This window comes from Channa argus, chromosome 11 (assembly GCF_033026475.1).
Source record: "Channa argus isolate prfri chromosome 11, Channa argus male v1.0, whole genome shotgun sequence".
Taxonomy (NCBI): Eukaryota; Metazoa; Chordata; class Actinopteri; order Anabantiformes; family Channidae; genus Channa; species Channa argus.
Genome location: NC_090207.1, coordinates 21,275,064 through 21,295,982, shown reverse-complemented (window position 1 = coordinate 21,295,982; position 20,919 = coordinate 21,275,064). Strand labels below are relative to the sequence as shown.

Genomic DNA, 20,919 nt, shown 5'->3' with positions numbered 1-20,919 from the left:
AAAAACCTCACATGACAGCCATTTTCAGGTCTGTCTAGAGATGTTCAAAGGGCTCTGGCTGGGCCACACTAGGACATTCACAGAGTTGTCCCTGAGCCGATCCTGTGTTTTCTTGGCTGTGTGCTTAAGATTGTTATCATGTTAAAAGGTAAACCTTCGGGTCAGTCTGGGGTCCTGGGCGCTACGGAAAAGGGTTTCATTGAGGGTATCTCTGTACTCCATTCAGCTTTCCCCCAACCCTGACATTCTCCCACACCCTGCTGCTAAAAAACAACCCACAGAATGATGCTGTCACCACCATGCTTAACTCCAGGTGATGAGCGGTGCCGGGTTTCCCCCAAACAACATTTAGAATTGAGGCCATACAGTTCAATATTGGTTTTATCAGACCAGAGAATTTCTGTTTGGCTGGGTGGCAGCATTTGGAAGAGTCCTGGTTGTGCCATAATTCCTCCATTTGAGGATTATGGAGTCCACAGTGCTCTTGGAAACCTGCAGCACAGCAGAAAGTTTTTGAGGACTTTTCTAGATCTATGCCTTGCAGTAATCCTGTGTCTGAGCTCTGCAGGCAGCTTCTTTGACCTCAGGGCATTTGGTCTGATAGTGATCACAGTGCTCTGATAGAAAGTAGAGTGTTGTTTGCAAAGGGTCTGAATACTTATAATATATATATACTACTTATATATTATATGCTTCTGAATGCACTGTTTTACCTTCAGCTTTGGGAAGAGTGTTGTAAACTACAAAAGGAAGTCGAGAGGGAGCACAAACAAAAAAAGAGCATTATGATAGAGACAAACAAGGCCCAAAGACGCTGGCATATAAGCAAGAAGCACCTGGAGGAGACCAAGGCCAGGATAAGAGAAAAACTCTGGTTGAAACAAGACGCACAGAGACGTCAGCTAGCAGAAGTTCAAGTAAGCCTTGCACAAACTTCTGTGGGCAGAAGTGTTATGATATATCTAATAATGTATATGTTACATGGATCAGCCACAACATTACCAATTGTGGTCTTAATAATGTCTTGAAGGACAAGGGTCAGCATGACCCCTCTGAGCAGTCTGCAGGGTCACAGCCCCATATACAGCAAAATGAAATACACGTATTGGCCTTAAAATCTTCACTACATGAACTATTTAAATGTTTTTTTTATTTAAATAAAATATTAAGCAGATTAAGTAAAAGATCAAGTAAAAAAGACAAAGCATTCAACTAAAAAAAGACAATGCATTTAAGAAATACTATAATTATGGTAATTATGGCAAAACATGCAGTGGGGGCGGCTGTAGCTCAGTTGGTAAAGGACAATAAATAAATAGCAAAATGTGCAGTAATTTATAAAAGATAAGGGCCGAAGATCATTACTGGTAAACATAGAGCTAAATTTAACCACATTACGTGTTAACAGGTGCTTCACCAATAATGATACATGAGTATTTAGTAGTTTATAATTTTATAAAATACATTTTAATTTTGAAATCACCAGGTAGTGTTGTTTGGTGTACCAGCCTCTTCATTAGATTCTAATACAAGCCAGTACAGCTCGGGGGTCCAAAACTGTAGAACCACCTCTTGTTATAATGTGCAGTAGTACTAGGGTACACCTTGGAAAATGTCTGTGTCAGATTGTTAATACTGATGCATTAATGTAGTAGTATTTTATTATTGCTCCAGTCTTCTGTCTTCTGATGCAGACACCTGCATCAGATACTGCTGACACTTAATATGAATTTAATTATTTTACCCAAAATAATTGGTGTACATCCCTGTCTGAAACGTATTGGGATCATCTTTGTTAAGTATAAAGTCTTAAACAAGTAATGTGTATATATAATTATTAGATTAATTAATCTCTTAATCTTTTTTCCTCTTAGCTAAAAGCTGAATTTTCAAATTGTCAGTTTCTTTAAATACAAATTAAAAACATAGATATGACATTTGTGAGAATCTTGCAATGACATTTATCACTCTGTCCATATATTGCACTTTTTCAAAGTTGCTTGAAGCAAAGCCAGACAAATTATTTATTATTAAATCACACCCAGTAAATCATGTTTAATAGGTACTGTAGATATATTTCACATCTGAACACATTTTACTATTGATTCAAGGAGTGTCAGCAGAAGCTGATACAGTTGGAGACTTCACAACACAATGTGATCTGTGAACTAAAGCTGGACACCATCGCCAAAACGTCTAAGACCCAGAAAGAATATGTGGAGTCGGAAGTCGAGCTTCAGGGGAAAACGCACCTTTTACAGGTGGACAAAAGAGAGAAACAGTCCTGCACTGGAATCCTCATGAGGAATCTCAAGCAGGTGGGAAAGCAGGGTCCAGTATATTTCTCACTAGATTTTATATGCTTGTAGTTTTCCATTGTTTGATTTCAACAAGTAAGAACCTAAACATACAAACCTGTCAACTTTAAATACATAATAGAAACAAGACAACGAACTGACAGAACTAAAGGAGAGCTACAAACAGCGGGCAAGCGGTAATAAATGTCTATTTCTAAGATGAATTTAAAAAGTACTATTGTATACTCACTTTGTAAACTGAATTCTCCTGTTGCTTTTTTAATAGAAATGGAGGCCAATTATGACCAAAAAGTCGAAATTATGGTGAACGAGTACAGGACAAAATCAATCTCTGAGATCCAACAGATCGATCTGAGAATGGTAAACCGGATAAGAAGTATTGTAATGGAGCATGAGAAAGCTTGGCAAAATCTCAACAGAGTCATTATAATGACAAATTTGGACAAGTTTAACAAGGACAACATAGAGGTAAGGCATATTTAAGACCTAAACTAAATACATAAAGCTATCATTGATAAGTGGGGAAAAACCTATTTATTATATTTATTCCACTTTCATGACATCAGTGTCTTTAAATCAGAATAACAGAAAAGAAAACTAATGTCATCATTAGCAAGTTATTTATTTTTTGTTTTATAAAAAAACGTTTGGTTTGATGTAATAAAATTCTGCACATAGTTAAGTGCTTATAAAAAGCTGAATGGAGGACAGTTTGTTCTAGGTGATGGCTGATTATTTTGTCCCTGTACCATTTTTTAGAAGCATCTTGAATTTGAGAAGAAAAAGTTGAAGCAACTGAATAGTAGAATAGCCACAGCTGTGCAGAAAAACAAACACCTGCGCGAGTCTCTGCAGACAATGGAGGAAGTTTCCAAAAAGAGCTACCAAGAGCTGGTTGACAAAAGACGTTCCATGGCACAGACATTAAAGGTCAACAGCTTCATTTTAAGTTTTTTATTTCTTTAGCCTGCAAAAAGCATCACGCTGCCTTATACTGTACAACTGTATCATTGTTAAAGTATGATCATATTTAGAAAGGTCACAGGTATAATGTAAACTTGTCAAAATGTTTCCAACAGAGGGACAAGAATATTACTGTACGTATACTGGAGGAGAGTCGTGATCTGTCCTTTAAGCAACAGCAGTTAGAGTCGGAATATGCACAGGTATCCTGCTCACATCTGTTTGTCAAGTCATTAATTTCAAATTGATAAATGCTGAGCATTGTGTGCCTGTTTCCTCTGATTTATGTGCCCTTCAGGTTGAGCAGGATTATGAAGAGCTGAAGAGGAAGCACACTGAGGCCACTCTGGCAAAACAGCAGAAAAGTGAGTTGAGGGCCTTGGTGCTGAAGCGGCAGGTAAAGGCTATGGAAGAAATTAAGGAAAGGGACCAGCTTAAACTCTGGGTGGCACTTGCCTTTGGACAGGGAGACAAAACTGCGACTGAAAACATCAAGGTAAAGTTTTAAATGTGTCGTTTTTTGCGCTCTGTGCTTATTCTGACTAGTTAAATCAATCTGGTCAATCAGTATGGTGTTTATTCTATTCAAACATTTTGTTGGTGTGAAGTGTAAGAAACACTACTGCCTGTAATATGGCTTGATGCTTTCAGTCTCACTGTCATTCTTTGATTTGCATTGCTTAATTGTTTTTTTTTTTCTTCTGTGATTTGCTGTTAGTATACAAGAAGAAATAAAAGTGTGTTTTCACCTGTAGGAACTATTTGAGTCCAAAGACACCACCAACAAAGATTTGAAGGATGACTTCTATCAAGAATTACAGGTTGGTCTACAATTATCCCAATGACATTTCAATATGTTAAATTGTGACAGTTGAATTGTAGATTTGCAGCTTTGTTTGATATTTTCTGGTTTAGAGGTTGTTTTTATTTACTAAACATAATTGGCAGGAGTATGAAGCCTTGGTTACGAAAGCAAAAGCTTTGGGCATCTCTGTAGACAAGTCGTTTCACAGAAGTGAAATCAAAGACCCCATCAGGAAAGCCTCACCCTATAGGGTTAGTCATCACTCATGTCAAAGTGTTGCTGTGCATTGTTGGTTGGTGTTATCCAGCTATGTTTGAATGTTGTGTGGAATACCTTTTAGACTGGCTAACATTTTACAACTTCATGCAGGAACTGAGGGCCTTGTGCATCTCTAAGGACAGCTCAGACCAAAAAGAGGCCCTGGGACTAAAGCCTGCTGGTGCCGATTCTGCACAGTGAACCTCAGTAGCTCTCACGTTCAATTCTCCTCCTTTTCATTCTTTACCTAATAGTTTGAATAAAGGTAAATTTTACAAACAGAGACCTGTGTCATTGATCTCTTTAAAGTACAGTTTATCAAGATTATCCCAAATCTTGTATTGGAGGTCAAACTTGCAGTGGACACATCTTTATAATCTTTTGTATAATCTCATTGCACTGGAAAACTGTGCAGGCACAACTGTAGTACACTAAACCAAAGATGAGACTGTAAACTGTGAAGGATTTTTACAATATAAGAATTTTACAGCTCCTCTTTGTTTTCTCCTTCTACAAAAAGTGTGTTTTTTGACCACTTTACCACCAAATAGCAATCAGATAATACTTTTATAATTGATTTATAAATACATGTGGTGGTTTCTACGGACTGTAATGGGGGTTTCCATGTTTTATGTAAATGTATTACATAATGTTCTTCCCACTCTTTGGTCTGCAGCAATTCTACTGCGAATTGACCCTTTTGTCTCTGTTGACTAGGACTTTTTGTGTGACCTGAAGGGATGATCATTTATTTGTACATCTGTTTAAAACAAATTACATTTTAAATTACCTTACGTTCTGCATTTTTACTGCAAGCAATGCCACAGTGAGCAAAAATATATTTATAAACCAGTGGTAAATGTGGCTCTGCTAGGAATATTTGGCAAATGTGACATAATTTTAGTTTAGTTTTTAGTGTTCAGACATATTGTAAATATTTTTAATACACAATTATTTACTTATTTTATGTTGTGGCTTCTTTTGATATCAATATCAGGCCCTCTGGGCTTTGAAAGCTAAAACGCTAATTTGAGTTTTGTTATAAGTTCCTTGTGTCCTTATAATTTATTTTTAACACAATTTCATCAGCTTTATATTTGAACTCTGCACAATGACAAAGTTCAATCTAATGTACACGTTGCAACGTTATAAATCTAAATTTGATCGGTTCTTTTAAAGGTTCTACTAGTGCCACCACCTGGCCGATGAGAATCCTTTTATTCTAGATGGTAACATGTTTGCACCTAATAGTTGGAAAAAAGCTGCTTGACAAAAAGCTGTGGAGTTGATGAGGTTTGTGATTTCTAACATACGATTGCGTGTGTGAAGCAGGAAAAACAAAAGGATAAAAGGTAACTAAAATTTGGACACACAAAGTGAAAACCCAAAATAAATCGAGGGTCGCTTTACAGGCAGCTTCACTTTTAGAGTAAACAGCTGACAGGAAACGCTAACACTTTCACCGGTGTTTCAAAATTACCCGTGGCCACGTTAGCTGGTGACCGACTTCCGAATGTGTCGGATGTTGCTCGTAGTTACGGCAACTGTTGAAACCAGGAGGACGATACATTAGCTGTCTCCATGCCAGTGTTTCGGTCTGTTCATTATATTACCAAAATACTTGTAATTGTTTTGACATTTGAAGTTATTCTGCCGGACTTTGAACATATCATAAAATAATGAAAAAACTTCCGGGATCCGAAAACATCTGTCATCATGAGAAAATAAACTAAAACCTAGAAACTAACCTCAGCATTTGAGCTTAACGTTTAGATATTTTTACACAGGGCAAAGAAGGTCTGTGCTTGGTTTTCCCACACAGCCAACGAAACCACAGTTTGTTTGTTTTTTTTCTGGTATCCTTTATGAGATTTTAATGAAATGCTAGTGCTAGGATCGACTGAGTCTCTCTTGGCGATGGTGCAGGTGGAGGGGAATGGTTGGTGGCAGGTAGAGGGGTTGATGGCTGGATGGTGGTTGTGAGGAGGGCCAACTTTTTTTTGTTGTTGTGATAATCTTCTCCGCTGGCTTTACATGTGTGACCTGGTCACATTTGGCTATTGTCTTTTTTTTGTTGTTGGAAACGGTAATGATTTTGCCTTTAATAGTAGATATGGTAAATGGGCCCAGAATGTCACTCTCACATCTCTTCTCCTTTTCTCTGCTGTTCCCCGATGTTTGTCTTTAGGAAACCGTCACCGACTGTGAAGGTTCCTTCAGCTCCCTTTTACCTCTCTCTCTTTTTTAATTTTCCTGTGTTTTTCTGACATTATTTCGTACCAATTTGTACACATTCTCTTCCTTCCTCGCAAATGCACTATTAAACTAACTGAACCGTCTTTGCTGAAATAGCTGAAAGTTTAAAATTATACAAGTCTTAAAAAGTATAAAGATATTAAAAGCCGTATACAAGCAATAATGTCCTTTATAAGCTGAACATTTTGAAGTTTGAACGTTATGCCGAAGTAGTGAAGCGCCAAATAACGTACTGAAGTCATAATAATAATAATAATAATAAAGATAAGATTATCATTACATAGACGAGGAAGGCAAATGTGTTGTCTTTTTGGTTTGAATAGCTGCGGTAACTACGAGCAACCACCGACGCATTCCGAAGTTGGTCACCAGTTAACGTGGTAACGGGTAAATTTGAGACACCGGAAAGGACGAACAGTTTTTGTTGCCTGAGAGCTGCTGTAATGGCGGTGTCTCGTCGCTCCTCACAGCAGCAACAACAGCAAACTATCTTACAGTCTCCGCCGAGAAACAGCTCTATATCGGGCGCTTCACCGGCTTCTCCGCCGATGGCTCTCCTGACCTCATCGGTCGGACCACCAGAAAGCGAAAGGGAATGCAGCGGAGGGATCGAGATGGCTCTGGCCTCCCCGGACCTGCCAGCCCCGGTTCTAGCAAGCAGTGCGAGCTCCACCACGACAACCTCCGGCGGAGGCAGCAGCGTCTCAAGTCCAGGCTCCGGAGCTACAAGTCCGACTGACGGTAGCAGCGCCATCGGCGGGGCGTTCAGAGAGTTGTTTGAGGCCTGTCGTAACGGAGATGTGTCCAGAGTTAAGAGACTTGTCGATTCGGTGAATGTAAACGCGAAGGACATGGCTGGTCGAAAATCTACTCCTCTGCATTTCGCTGCGGGTAACGATGAGCTAACGTTAGCCCTATGCTAAAGATGCAGCAGCATAAAGCTATGTTTTGTAGCATTAGCTACATTCCGTGACAGCTAGGTTAGCTAGCAGTTTTTATGTTTAACGCTAGGTCGGCTTGCTTACTGCTAACAAGAATTTCTATTATTTGTCTGTTGATTATCGTGAAGGAAGTTAATAGCACAATAACATTATGGCTAATCAGCTTTGTTGATTTTCCAATTTGATGAGCATAAAGATATTTCCTGAACTAATCCCGTATTTGCTTCATGGACTTCTGTCTTTGTTGTGTTACTGTGACGTTACACATATCTACATAATATTATTGACATTTAAAGGTCAAATGTATCAGTTTTTTTTTAATTTTTGCTTTTTAGTTAGCTAGTGCAGACGATTCCTTAGGGCCCTACCTCGAGGGGTGGGGGTGGGGGGGTCGTTAGTGAGTGGCTGGAAGATTATTTCTGTATGATTGATTCATTACCTTATTTTAGTATTAAGTTGATGCAGAAATGACCATTCATTACTAAATAAATAATAAAATAATATAGAGTACAATGTTAAATTAACGACAATTAATGTGTATCATTTCACTTACTTCTATTTTGTTGCGTTTTTCTCTGATTGTAATAACACTAACAACTTATGAGTTCCCATAAGTGCATGTCATTCTGCTGACATGTAAATTATGGCTGCTAGTTATATTGCTGCTACAATAAAGCATATTATTATCATAACTTGGCTGTTAGTGATTGAAATATTTTCTGAAGCCATTTTAGATAATATAGCTAAGGTAGTTCATTGCAGATGCATAGCTTAACATTGAGGAACATCTAACTTTAATTTCACTTTTATACTTCCAGGTTTTGGCAGAAAAGATGTGGTGGAGCATCTCTTGCAGACAGGAGCTAATGTTCACGCTAGGGATGATGGAGGGCTGATCCCCCTGCATAATGCCTGCTCTTTCGGCCATGCAGAAGTTGTCAGCCTCCTCTTGTGTCAGGGTGCAGACCCTAATGCCAGAGACAACTGGAACTACACTCCGTTACATGAAGCTGCCATCAAGGGAAAGATTGATGTGTGCATTGGTGAGGATCCCTGTCTATTATGTCCAAGCACAGGCAGTTCTGTAAAGCTACAATTAATAATTCTTTACTGTTCTAGTTATGTGTCATTAGTTGCAGTTAAGCCTACGTGCCTGAACAGCTTGATAACTGTCAGACTTTGACTCAAAGGTTTTAAATGTCAGTGTTAGAATTTAATTTAGGAAACAAGGAGGCTTGAGCACTCAAAAGATCTGCATTGCGTTATGAATAATGTAGTTCAGTAGGTGACATAAAAGGAGAACATTGGAGATTTGAGGACCACATTAACATCTATTCTTCATCTGCCCCTTTTCACTCAGTTTTACTCCAACATGGGGCTGATCCAAACATCCGCAACACAGATGGCAAATCTGCTCTGGATCTAGCTGACCCTTCAGCTAAGGCTGTTCTCACTGGTTAGTCCTTCTTAGCTGCCTTTCTTTCACATTTGCAATTTAAACATTGGCCTATGAATACGGGATTGACTTATGTATATTGTCTTCTGGCATTCTGCCATAGAGTGCATCAATTGATAAAACCTCCATGTGCAGTAATAGCTTAAATACCACAAAAAGGGGCATCACATGCTAACATTGATGGAAAATGTTTTTTATACTTGTCTCTAATTTGTGTTTATTTTAATCCAGGTGAATATAAGAAAGATGAGCTACTGGAAGCAGCAAGGTGAGTGCGAGATCCAGATCATTTGCATTTTGTTTATCGGGTTTATGGTTTACTTTACAGTAATAGCACACATTCTTAGCCATGTTTGGGGCTATAACCGGAAGTGGTTAAGGATTGTGAGAAGTGGCTGACTGTATATAACATTTAAGACACAAAAGTAACAAAGTTGTTATAACTTTAATCTTGTGCATTATCATCTGTGAAAGCCTTCAACATAGCATTTAGCTTATGGAATTCATATTCTCTGTTAAAATGAAAGGGGGGTTTGGATGTGTGACACTTCATGACATCAGGCTTCTCTACCATTTAATTGCAGGAGTGGAAATGAAGAAAAGTTGATGGCGTTGTTAACTCCATTAAATGTCAACTGTCACGCCAGCGATGGTCGCAAGGTAAATGATCCACAAGTACCACATCATATCAAAGCAGACTGGTATCTGTCAACATTTTTCATATAAAACGTTGTGCCTTTTTGCAAGATGGCATACATTATTTTGAAGAATATATAAGTAAAGGACTAAACTCAATTGTCTAATTATGGCTGGATTAGTTAGTGTGGTGCACTCTAGGGTTTCTGAGAGGATATTAACGGAGAGCATTGGTTGTAGCAAGTTGTTGTAGCAAACTTTTTAATTGTCTACTCTGTGGAGGTTCAGGTTTGAATTTCTCATTTTTGATTGTTTCACTTGAACTTTTGTGTCTCCTTCAATATCATCACTTTCCATGGCAGATGCTGGAGTGTAGCTATTTATCATCTTAAAATCTATTGATGCACAGAAACCTTTGATTAGAAAAAAGCAGTCTATTTATTCTTCATAGTTTAATTCTAGTGTCTCATCTGAACTTGCACTGTGTTGTTAAGGTTTACTTTTGTGGATCAGTTGACTAGATAGATAGTTATCTTTATTAAAAAACATAGAACATACTTGTTTTTTGACTTCAGCATTGCCAATTTAGGTGTAGGATTGTTTTTGCATTTGAATCCCAGTGATGTAATCACGTGCTGTATTTTTATATCTCATTTACTTGTCATGTCATAGTCAAAACATCGCATTTTTATTGCAGCTTTACATTTGTAAATAACTCAGAAAATGTAATCAGTGTTTCCCACAGAAATCGATTATACCTGTGGGGGGGATCATATATCTGAATGTTTTAAGTAATTGTGCATTTATGTTTTAACAGCCAACTGGCTATACAGCTGAAACAGGCTTGAATCAAAGGTCATGATTCTGAACTGCAATTTCATTTAATAATTTCTTTACTGATATGATATGAACATTTTGAAAAACTTTACATGGCCTACTCTGGGTATTCAGAGTTAGTACTGGTTAATACCTCTCACTGTATATATGGAATCTTTAACACAGCCAGCAGTGTTCAGAGGTGAGTGATACCTTTTACCTCAAAAAGACAAACTCTGGCACAATCAGCGATGTTGTGCTAAAGCCTGTTTTCTCATTCACATGTAGAGAGCGCACACACTAACAACACATGTAATTTTTCCCTTAATAACACTTCTCACAGCTGAGCTGAGCCACTGTTTGACATTTTAAGCAGCAAACAAGTAATTGACAGGTGCAGTACAGCTAGTCTCATAGTTGTATACCTTAGTATATTTACAGGCACCTGTAAATATACTTAGGCCACCCACCCAGGTATAATGTATATGTGGGAAACACTACAACAAACTTCAATATAGTATAAAAATCTATTGTCCTAACAGTGCGTTTGCACCAGCTCTTTTTCCCATTCCTAATCACTTTTCCTTCAACAGCAATTAAGGTATAACTTCCCCCCCCTGACACTTTCATAGTCAATTTTGAGTTTGCATAATTTTAGCCAATATACGTGTAGATGTTGTCTGGGCACCATTAAGCAGTCCTTGCCTTTTTACAGAGCTGCAGAGAAAACCAAGGAGGAAAAGTGACACTCACCCCACAGCTATTTACCCTCTCATGTTGTGCGGATCAAACTGTGATTTTTTTTTTTTTTTTTAACTAGGGCATGTGTTTGAATTACTTAAGAAGGGAGAAAAGATTTGCTGTCAAAAGATACTGTCATTTTGTAATTTTTGTTTCGTTTTGTTTTCTGTGTGACTCTGGCAACATTTGTCGATCAGTCAACATCCCAAAAAATGCTGGTAAGTTGACCTTGATAACAGCCACTTGATTGATGCACTGTTGTGACCTTTTTTGTGTTTTAATTCATTGTTTTATTTGACCAATAAGCTGGCTGTCACTTGTAATTTGCACATCATGGACCTGGGTATACGGGTCACGTGTGTATCCCACCCTGATGCTCCTCTGTCTGTGTGTCTGTGTGTGTGGTATATGACTGAGTGTAAGTGCATTGGGTTGGTGTCATGGTAATAACTCATCTTTTTGGATTTGGAGAGGAGCTCAAGATGTCCACTGCCTGCTTTCTTCAGCATCTTTCCTCTTCTCTGCAGACTCACCTACACTTCTCCACACTCCTCCAACTTTCAATCACTTGCTCTTTAGCCAATTACTGATTTGGCGCTTAATTTCTTCATTGATTCGTTTCTTTTTTCTAATGATGATGATGATTACTCATGCATGCCTAAATGACTGTCCCTCTGCATTTGGTCAAGCAGAAACCTATTTTATGTCTGTGAAATTAGTGTCTACTTCACATTCTTTGTTAGAGCAGTTGCTATGCCATAATGAATGGACTACCTTTCACCTATCATTGTAGTGTGATGCTACTCTCCATGGTAATGACTTGTGATTGCTCGTGTCACCCCCACACTGGATGATGCCTCCATGATTTGACTGTCTCGTCCATATGATTGTATCACTGTGGCTTGAGATCTAACAGTTGGTTTCCTTGATTTTATTATTTAATATCTCAGCATGGAATTTAAAATGAAACATTTGATTTTAAGCTTCACCTAAACTTAACTTTTAAAAGGAAGAGAAAAAAAAAGAACAAACAGCTTTGGATTTCCCTTTGACCGTTTATTTTTCTTGGCTGAAACATATACTGTTGAATTGATCTTCTAATGCTATGCAGAAATGCTTTCTAAAACTCAGCCTGCTGATAATAGCTTCATTGCATCCTATTACAGTTGGTGTTCGATGAAAGGATTTGCCGAATTAAATGTTTTAAATTTAGTTGAATACCTTTTTTTTTTTTTTAACACAAGTAAAAAAAATTGATCATGTTATCGTATCCCAACTGTAATTCCCTCCCATTCACTCACACAATTTCCCCAGTGAATTCTTTCATGGTGACTCACTACATTTTTAAAACTTTTTAAACTTTTAAGTTACATCATTTAGGGATTATGTAAAATGTTACACAAAGTAGACAAGTAATGAGGTTGAAGTTACTAGTTGTTACTCACTAAGGCCAGACTTAAAAATTACTGGATTTGCCCACAAATTCCATTGACCTGCACTATCCCATCCACCACTCATCTGCAACTCACCGAGCATTAGCCTGCCGCAGTACATTGCTTCCAGCCCTAATCAGCTGCTTGCTCCCGTGGCCATCAACAGCAGCAGACAGTAAACCAGCGTGCAGTCTGTGTGCTCTAACAAGCTTGTCATCTTACAGTCAACACCTCTCCACCTGGCTGCTGGATACAACCGGGTCCGCATTGTTCAGCTCCTCCTCCAGCATGGAGCAGACGTCCATGCCAAAGACAAAGGGTGGGACATCTTGAACTTTTAAAGATCTGATTTTGTAACGCAGCCGTTTTACTTGACATTAACCCGAGTGCCTTTTCCCTACAGTGGCCTAGTTCCTCTTCACAATGCCTGCTCCTACGGTCACTATGAGGTCACTGAGCTTCTGCTTAAAGTAAGCCCTGCTAAACATTTGCTGTGTACAGCTTCCTGGTTACAGTTGTTCTCTGTGGTTCGGTTAATAGAAAAGGGTGTTTGTTCACACATACACACAGTGTCCATATCCATCTACTCTACAGAGGAAGTGATTCAGAAGCTCTCATTTGATTAAACTGTTCACTGGGTTAAGCTTGAGGAGAAACTGAATCATTCAACATTATTTATGTGTTGATATTCCTATAGCAAACATGTAAGCAATTACTTAGATTTTTGACTGCAACTTTTAATCTGAAACTTGCTTATGCTTTTTGAAAACACAATAAAGACATCTGACCGAAAGTAACAATACTTCAGCCACTTTGACAGAACTTGTAAATGGTCATAACATTTTATAAATGGTAGCATGCTCTCTGTGTTTTTGCACACAACTGAACACATTTTATTTGCCTGCCATTTACATAACCTGTTCTCTGCTGTGCTGTTCTCTCTGCAGCATGGGGCCTGTGTGAACGCCATGGACTTGTGGCAATTCACACCTCTCCATGAGGCAGCATCTAAGAACCGGGTGGAGGTCTGTTCATTGCTGCTGAGCCACGGGGCCGACCCTACCCTACTAAACTGTCACAGCAAGAGTGCTGTGGACATGGCCCCAACACCAGAACTCAAAGAAAGACTCACCTGTAAGTGTTCTGTCTCTTAGTCACAACAGACTCCGACATGGATACAACCACTGAGCGCACATCATATTTTATTTACTTGCTCTTTACTTCCATTGTAGATGAGTTCAAAGGTCACTCGCTGCTGCAGGCAGCCCGAGAGGCAGACATGGCCAAAGTAAAGAAGACTCTGGCTCTGGAGATCATCAGCTTCAAACATCCCCAGACCAATGAAACAGCTCTGGTCAGAATCAAGACTCACTTCTTTTGTCAGGGCTCAAAATCCTTTCCAAATCAGTGTGCAGCATTGAAATTAAAATCCTTTTCATGGCCTCCTCATTTGGTCGGAATTCTGTGGATACCTAATATTTCCACTGTTCAAAATCTGTGTTAAAAAAGAAAAAGAAAACCAGTACTTTTATGCAATTGGAATCACAACTCACAACATTTACCCGGGATTGACAGGTCTTTGACGCACATATTCATACAATGTTGATGTCTGTTTCAGCACTGTGCTGTGGCTTCACCTCACCCTAAGAGGAAACAGGTGACTGAGGTTTTGCTGCGTAAAGGTGCCAACATCAATGAGAAGAATAAAGAGTAAGCACACAATATTAAGCTTTTACATTTTATTTTACAACAACATTTTAGGCAAAACTGTGAAAGATGATGTTCAAGCACATTAAGTGCTAAGAAAAGTTGTGGGGGAAAAACAAAATTATAGCGCTGCACTTACTGAAAATGATATTTACTTGTCTGTTGTACCTTTCAGCTTTATGACTCCCTTGCATGTTGCTGCCGAGAGAGCTCACAACGACATCCTGGAGGTGCTGCAGAAACATGGAGCAAAGGTTTTTTGTTCTTTTTTTACATTTCTGCCAGGTGAAAAATTACAAAGTATAATCTGGGAGGAGTAAAAGTATATATTACTGAAGATTAACGTCACCTCCTCTGACTGCAGGTAAATGCTGTGGACACGCTAGGTCAGACAGCTCTTCACAGGGCTGCGCTAGCTGGTCACATTCAGACGTGCAAGCTGCTGCTGAGCTATGGGGCCGATCCCTCCATTGTTTCTCTGCAGGGCTTCACTGCTGCTCAGATGGGCAATGAGGCTGTACAACAGATCCTTAATGGTAATGGTAACCACTATGCTTCTTACTGTATAAGATTGTTTGCTTTTTGTTTTGTTTTATAATTAAAAAATGCGCTCACCCAATAAAAGGTTTTTATAGTTTAAATTATGCCAGTTGCTTAGATTGATAAATGAATATTCAGTACTTTTAACAAATGTATTTTCAGAGACTATTCTTACGACCTTTTGTTTTACCAGAAAATGTTCCCACACGTAATTCTGACATGGACTACAGATTTCTGGAGGCAGCCAAAGCAGGAGATTTGGACACAGTGCAAGTAAGTTCAGTTTTTTCTGATTTTACCAGCAGTAGCTATGTTTTTTTTAGATGCTGTATGTTGTTTGGTTTTAATAGTAGCAATGGTTTATAGACTGATGGACTACTGCTAATTGAGTTGCTAATTATCATATTGTATCTGTATGGCAGCAACTTTGCACCCCACAGAATGTTAACTGCCGGGACTTGGAGGGCCGCCACTCTACTCCCCTCCACTTTGCAGCTGGTTACAACCGAGTGGCTGTCGTTGAATACCTGTTACACCACGGAGCTGATGTCCATGCCAAAGACAAGGGGTGACTTTTTTACCTAGAATCTCATACATCTATAGTTTGCATAAAACTGAGAAATGGATCAACCATGTTTTATATTTTCAGTCTTTTTTTGTAGCTGACATAAAGGTTGTAAGTAGATGCTTAACAATGGTGATTTTCAGTGTTTTTTATTTCTGTTTCTTCCTTCAGTGGTCTGGTTCCCCTCCACAATGCGTGTTCGTACGGCCACTATGAAGTGGCTGAGCTGCTGGTCAGACATGGAGCTTCAGTCAACGTAGCCGATCTGTGGAAGTTCACCCCACTTCATGAGGCTGCAGCCAAAGGCAAATATGAGATCTGCAAACTGCTGCTCAAAGTGAGGATCTATTATTATCATCTGTCACAAGAAGTAGCTTTCATTTGTTTGTGGGCAATAATTTTCATGGTGATCAAAAATGGGGTATGCATCACTTTCTGCTTTGAATCTAGCCTCATATATATCCCAACTAATCAGTTAAAATAAAAACTAACTCATTTATTCAGCATGGAGCTGACCCATCTAAGAAGAACCGTGATGGCAACATGCCACTGGACATGGTGAAAGATGGAGACACAGACATCCAGGATCTGCTGAGGGGTGATGCTGCACTGCTCGATGCTGCCAAGAAGGGCTGCCTCGCCCGAGTCCAGAAACTCTGTTCTCCAGAAAATATCAACTGCAGAGACACACAGGGACGCAACTCTACACCACTCCACCTTGCAGGTGATCAGCTGGTTTGACAAGTTCCTAGTTTTGTCTTCTCTGTACTCAATGAGCTTAATCATTAGCCATTGATGTAAAGAGGCCTGAAGCACTGTTTATGAATATGTTTATCAGTTGTACTTGTGTCTCTCACAAAATATAAAGAACATTTGTTTCAAAAAGAGTGTTTGAAATGCCATTTTTATGCAGAATGTTAAAACAGGCACATTTTGATGCTAATTCCTACTCCGCCTCCTTCTCAGCTGGCTATAACAACCTTGAGGTGGCCGAGTATCTGCTGGAGCATGGAGCTGATGTCAATGCCCAGGACAAAGGAGGCCTTATCCCACTTCATAATGCTGCTTCTTATGGGGTCAGTTTCATCACCATAAATGCGAACATAATAAATGTTATATTCCGATGCTGTGAGGTTTTATTTACATTAGCTACTTAAAAGTAAAACTTGTGAATTCCTAACTAATGGTTTCATGGTTCAGAGAATGACACTGAACTGCGGTCTGTTCCCTCTCTTCCCCACAGCATGTGGACATTGCAGCCCTTCTGATCAAGTACAATACGTGTGTAAATGCTACAGACAAGTGGGCTTTTACACCTCTCCACGAGGCAGCACAGAAGGGTCGTACACAACTCTGTGCTCTACTGCTCGCTCATGGAGCCGACCCCACCATGAAGAACCAAGAAGGACAGACTGCTTTAGACCTAGCCACGGTAACAGCTTCTGTCAAACAGACATGGACATTTTAGGCCTAGATAAGTTAAGTGTTTACAGTAAATTAACCTAGTAGAACTTAAATCAGGCCTTTTTAAACTTGCTGTCCCTGCAGGCTGATGATATCCGAGCCCTACTTATGGATGCAATGCCACCAGATGCCCTGCCCAGCTGTTTTAAGCCCCAGGCCACAGTGGTCAGTGCTTCAGTCATCTCTCCTGCCTCAACACCATCCTGTCTGTCAGCTGCCAGCAGCATAGACAACCTGGCTGGGCCGCTCACTGAGCTGACTGCCTCTGCTGCCGCCGGAGCCTCTGGAGTGGCAGATGGAGCCTCAGGCACTGACCGCAAGGAAGGGGAAAGTAAGTTGGCTGTATTTATCATACTGAAATTTAGTCCAACCTTGTGAACGGAGAAATACGGAACGTGAACATCTGTGAATGCAGTTTTAAATGAAGTATTTTTCACTGTCTTTTTTTGTGTCTGTGTCTGTTTGTTTGTTTGTAGTGACTATGTTGGACATGAACATAAGTCAGTTCCTGAAGAGCCTGGGCCTAGAGCACCTGAGAGACATCTTTGAGAGGGAACAGGTCAGTTACCTCAAAAATGCATAATATACTTGACAAAAACACAAATTTAACTCTTAATTTTACATTTGTAGTTCATGTTTATTATTCAATTAGTCTGTGATGTGTGGTAGTTAAAGTCCTGGAAAACAGACTAATACCACAAAATAGGTTTAGTTGTTTGTGTAAACTTCCCTGCCTGCTGTACTATTTAATTTCTCCAGATCACCCTGGATGTGCTGGCTGACATGGGTCATGAGGAGCTGAAGGAGATTGGCATTAATGCTTATGGCCACAGACACAAACTAATTAAAGGTGTTGAGAGACTGCTGGGCGGCCAGCAAGGTGAGGAGGCTTCCTGGGGATTTTGAACTATAGAATAAATTCTACATATGAAGGCTTTTAATTATATCTGCTATTTAATTTTCAGGTGCTAACCCGTACCTGACATTCCACTGTGCCAACCAGGGCACAATCCTGATTGACCTCGCTCCAGATGATAAGGAGTACCAGTCTGTGGAAGAAGAGGTGAGATGGCTTCACTGTCATTAAGTTGTGTTTTAGTGCTTCAGTGTCTGTGTCAAATGAACACATTTCCCAACAGTGTTTCTGCTGTGATTGACTAGACAAGTAAGGTTATAAAATAATGGTGTTTCTTCCTTCAGATGCAGAGCACCATCAGAGAGCACAGAGACGGAGGCAACGCTGGTGGTGTGTTCAGCAGATACAACATCATCAAGGTCTGAACCAGGAATCTCTCTGTCCCTGTTCTGTCTCTGTAATGCAAAGAAAACTGATAAGCTTTTATATAGGAACTGTTTATATGTTATTGTTAGAGCAAACTGATTACAATGATCTGATCTGATGTGTGGGAGTCAACATGTAATTCTTAGTGTCAAGCATACATGACACCTTAGCATCTTGTTTTTAATGTGTCGTTTTGTGCCCCATAGATTCAGAAAGTAGCAAACAAGAAACTGAGGGAACGTTACACCCATCGCCAGAAGGAGATCGCAGATGAGAACCACAATCACCACAATGAGCGGATGTTGTTTCACGGTAACCACACCAACTGTCTTGTCAGCGAGCTGTTGTGTCTCACATTTAATTTTAGTTCTTCAGAAGCTACAATATTTAGATTTTTATTTGACAAGCTTCTCTTTGTATGTTAAGCTTTGTTAAGCACTGCATGTCAGATACTATATTCAGTATCATATTGCTGCATCTCTTCTTTCTTCAGGTTCCCCATTCATCAACGCTATCATCCACAAAGGTTTTGATGAGCGCCATGCCTACATAGGTGGGATGTTTGGAGCCGGCATTTACTTTGCAGAAAACTCCTCTAAGAGCAATCAGTATGTCTATGGTATCGGTGGAGGCACAGGCTGCCCAACACACAAAGACCGATCCTGCTACCTGTGTCACAGGTAACTTTGACCTGACATGAACTTAGACTATCAGGGTATTAATTGCATTATCAGACCAAACCCTAACATACATAATATAATATTATAACAACATAATATAATAAAAACATACAGAGTTTTTTGGTTCAAAAACATTGTTTTTTTGTTGTTTGTCTGAGTAAAGGTTTTGTTTGCAATAATGTCTGACCTTTCATCACTCTAAACTCTCAGGCAAATGCTTTTCTGCCGAGTGACCCTGGGCAAGTCATTCCTGCAGTTCAGTGCCATGAAGATGGCCCACGCCCCGCCAGGACATCATTCTGTCATTGGGCGGCCCAGTGTTAATGGCCTGGCTTATGCTGAATATGTCATCTACAGAGGAGAGCAGGTAAACCTAGATATCAGTCTATGAAAAGCTTCTTTCCTAAATCCTGTTTTGGCTATTATAAAAGAAATTATGAATTTATATTTTTCTGTTATACAACTTCTGTTGTGTAACATTAATGTCTTGTTTGTGTTAATGTCATGTTTTTCCTCCAGGCCTACCCAGAGTACCTCATCACTTACCAGATCCTTAAACCAGAGAGCGTGGCACAGTCTGCTGCAGGAGCAGAGCAGAAGTCATAGTTACACAACAACCCACAGAAACCCAAGGACTCGATGCTCGTTAATTTCTCCTTTTTATTGCAAATGCCTAAACACCTTTTATTTACCAAACACATTTCCAGTCTCCTGTCCAGTAGAACCCATGGTGACCAGTGCTTCATGAGCAGATATGCTGTATAATACTCTCCTACTTGTGGTGATGACACTTTTTGGCAGCATGTTAATACAGAAGCATGTGAAGCCCAGTAGCGTGTATGGGTTAGTTCTTTCCCTCATCATTCAGGAAGATGCTTGTAGAGACTTTGAAGTATCAGCATTAACAGCTTTGGACTCGGACTCTTTGTTGACTCATGCCTTGTGACCGTGAAGAATCCCTGACCTCTCTCTTTCCATATATAAATATATATGCACACACACACACACATGCGCACACAGCTTGCTGTCAAAGCCTGAAACCTGTGGACTACTACTGCCCTACTGTATCTGGGTTTATCTTGTCCAGAATGGCCTTTGGTAACTGTGATTTCAATGCTAACCTATAACACTACCAAACAGGTAACAGTGCGTTGTTGCTATGCTGTAATTGAAACTTTGTGAACTTCAACCCCAAGAACACTACAGACACTGAATAGACTTGATTTAAATGGGTTTTATTCAGAGTTGGATGTGCTCGACTGAGAACGGGCTCTGGTAAATCCTAAAAGTTGAGACTATTTTTTGTCATTGCGATACTGATTCGTATGGGAGGATGTGTGCTCAGTAGCTTGATTGCAATGTAAGGCATCATAATTACTCAAGGTGTGGATGTTGTACATTAAGAGCATTATATGTGACTGTGCTTCAAACTTAAGAGTTGATATATATTGAAATGTGCTTGTGATGCCTTACAAGTTAACACCTAGTAGCCAGTGAACTCATCAAAAACACCCTCTCTGTCACCATGGTCTTACTTACAGACATCCCACACATAAGGATTTGCACTTTTAAATAGAAACGTATTTAAGTTATTTTGAATTGCAAATTTGCTGGAAAAAATATTTGTACAGGTTGTGTAAATGGTTGTGTATAACTGTTGCTGTTTAACAGTATGTTTGAGTTCAACTGTAAATGACATCTGAGTTTTTCCTTTCATGCCCTCTTTACTGTCCCATTTTTTAAAAAAAAATAAATGTCCCATTAACACTGTTCTGTTTTAGTATTTAATTACAAATTGTCAAAGTGCTTAAACCTCACCACTTCTCACCACATTGCAGGAAACAAGCTCCTGAATCCCTAAAATTAATTAATATGTCAAAATGATTTGTGCTAGTACACTAGAATTGAAGGCCAGAGGGGATTTTCCAAAAGCATCAGCTATTTCCATTAACTTCAAAACTAATTGGTCAACTTGATTCAAATATCACCAGCTACCACACGTTGGTTACTATAGAAAGACTGCATGATTCTACTTTTTAGACTGAGGAATACATCGGT

The 20,919-nt window shown here is 39.4% G+C and overlaps 2 protein-coding genes across 3 annotated transcripts; both read left to right on the top strand.

The window, feature by feature from the left end:
* Positions 1-785: 785 nt before the first annotated feature.
* On the top strand, positions 786-4,545 carry LOC137136206 (dynein regulatory complex subunit 4-like). The gene is made up of 9 exons (XM_067521349.1): positions 786-917; positions 2,112-2,318; positions 2,440-2,494; positions 2,584-2,678; positions 3,078-3,248; positions 3,398-3,484; positions 3,580-3,777; positions 4,037-4,102; positions 4,456-4,545. Exons 1-9 carry the CDS (start codon positions 786-788, stop codon positions 4,543-4,545), a joined length of 1,101 nt encoding a protein of 366 aa, XP_067377450.1.
* Positions 4,546-6,992: 2,447 nt separating this feature from the next.
* On the top strand, positions 6,993-20,631 carry LOC137136191 (poly [ADP-ribose] polymerase tankyrase-1-like). Of its 2 annotated transcripts, XM_067521330.1 has the most exons (28): positions 6,993-7,491; positions 8,360-8,584; positions 8,902-8,997; positions 9,229-9,265; positions 9,582-9,657; positions 11,388-11,408; positions 12,848-12,942; positions 13,027-13,093; positions 13,571-13,757; positions 13,856-13,977; positions 14,242-14,333; positions 14,506-14,584; positions 14,695-14,866; positions 15,064-15,143; positions 15,293-15,438; positions 15,607-15,772; positions 15,940-16,159; positions 16,402-16,511; positions 16,679-16,867; positions 16,984-17,230; positions 17,376-17,458; positions 17,659-17,779; positions 17,865-17,962; positions 18,100-18,174; positions 18,388-18,493; positions 18,675-18,861; positions 19,072-19,228; positions 19,381-20,631. In XM_067521330.1, exons 1-28 carry the CDS (start codon positions 7,044-7,046, stop codon positions 19,465-19,467), a joined length of 3,789 nt encoding a protein of 1,262 aa, XP_067377431.1. In that variant the 5' UTR covers positions 6,993-7,043; the 3' UTR covers positions 19,468-20,631. The 2 variants fall into 2 exon arrangements, with proteins under 2 accessions (XP_067377431.1, XP_067377432.1); XM_067521331.1 differs by lacking the exon at positions 11,388-11,408.
* Positions 20,632-20,919: the final 288 nt, after the last annotated feature.

Excerpts from the sequence above, each read along its gene's own strand:
- LOC137136191 (XM_067521330.1), top strand. The coding sequence starts at position 7,044 with ATGGCGGTGTCTCGTCGCTCCTCACAGCAGCAACAACAGCAAACTATC. Across the intron at positions 7,492-8,359 it reads TCCTCTGCATTTCGCTGCGG|GTTTTGGCAGAAAAGATGTG; the intron begins GTAACGATGAGC and ends TTATACTTCCAG. Across the intron at positions 14,867-15,063 it reads TGTACAACAGATCCTTAATG|AAAATGTTCCCACACGTAAT; the intron begins GTAATGGTAACC and ends TTGTTTTACCAG.
- LOC137136206 (XM_067521349.1), top strand. The coding sequence starts at position 786 with ATGATAGAGACAAACAAGGCCCAAAGACGCTGGCATATAAGCAAGAAG. Across the intron at positions 2,319-2,439 it reads TCATGAGGAATCTCAAGCAG|AAACAAGACAACGAACTGAC; the intron begins GTGGGAAAGCAG and ends AATACATAATAG. Across the intron at positions 4,103-4,455 it reads ACTTCTATCAAGAATTACAG|GAACTGAGGGCCTTGTGCAT; the intron begins GTTGGTCTACAA and ends AACTTCATGCAG.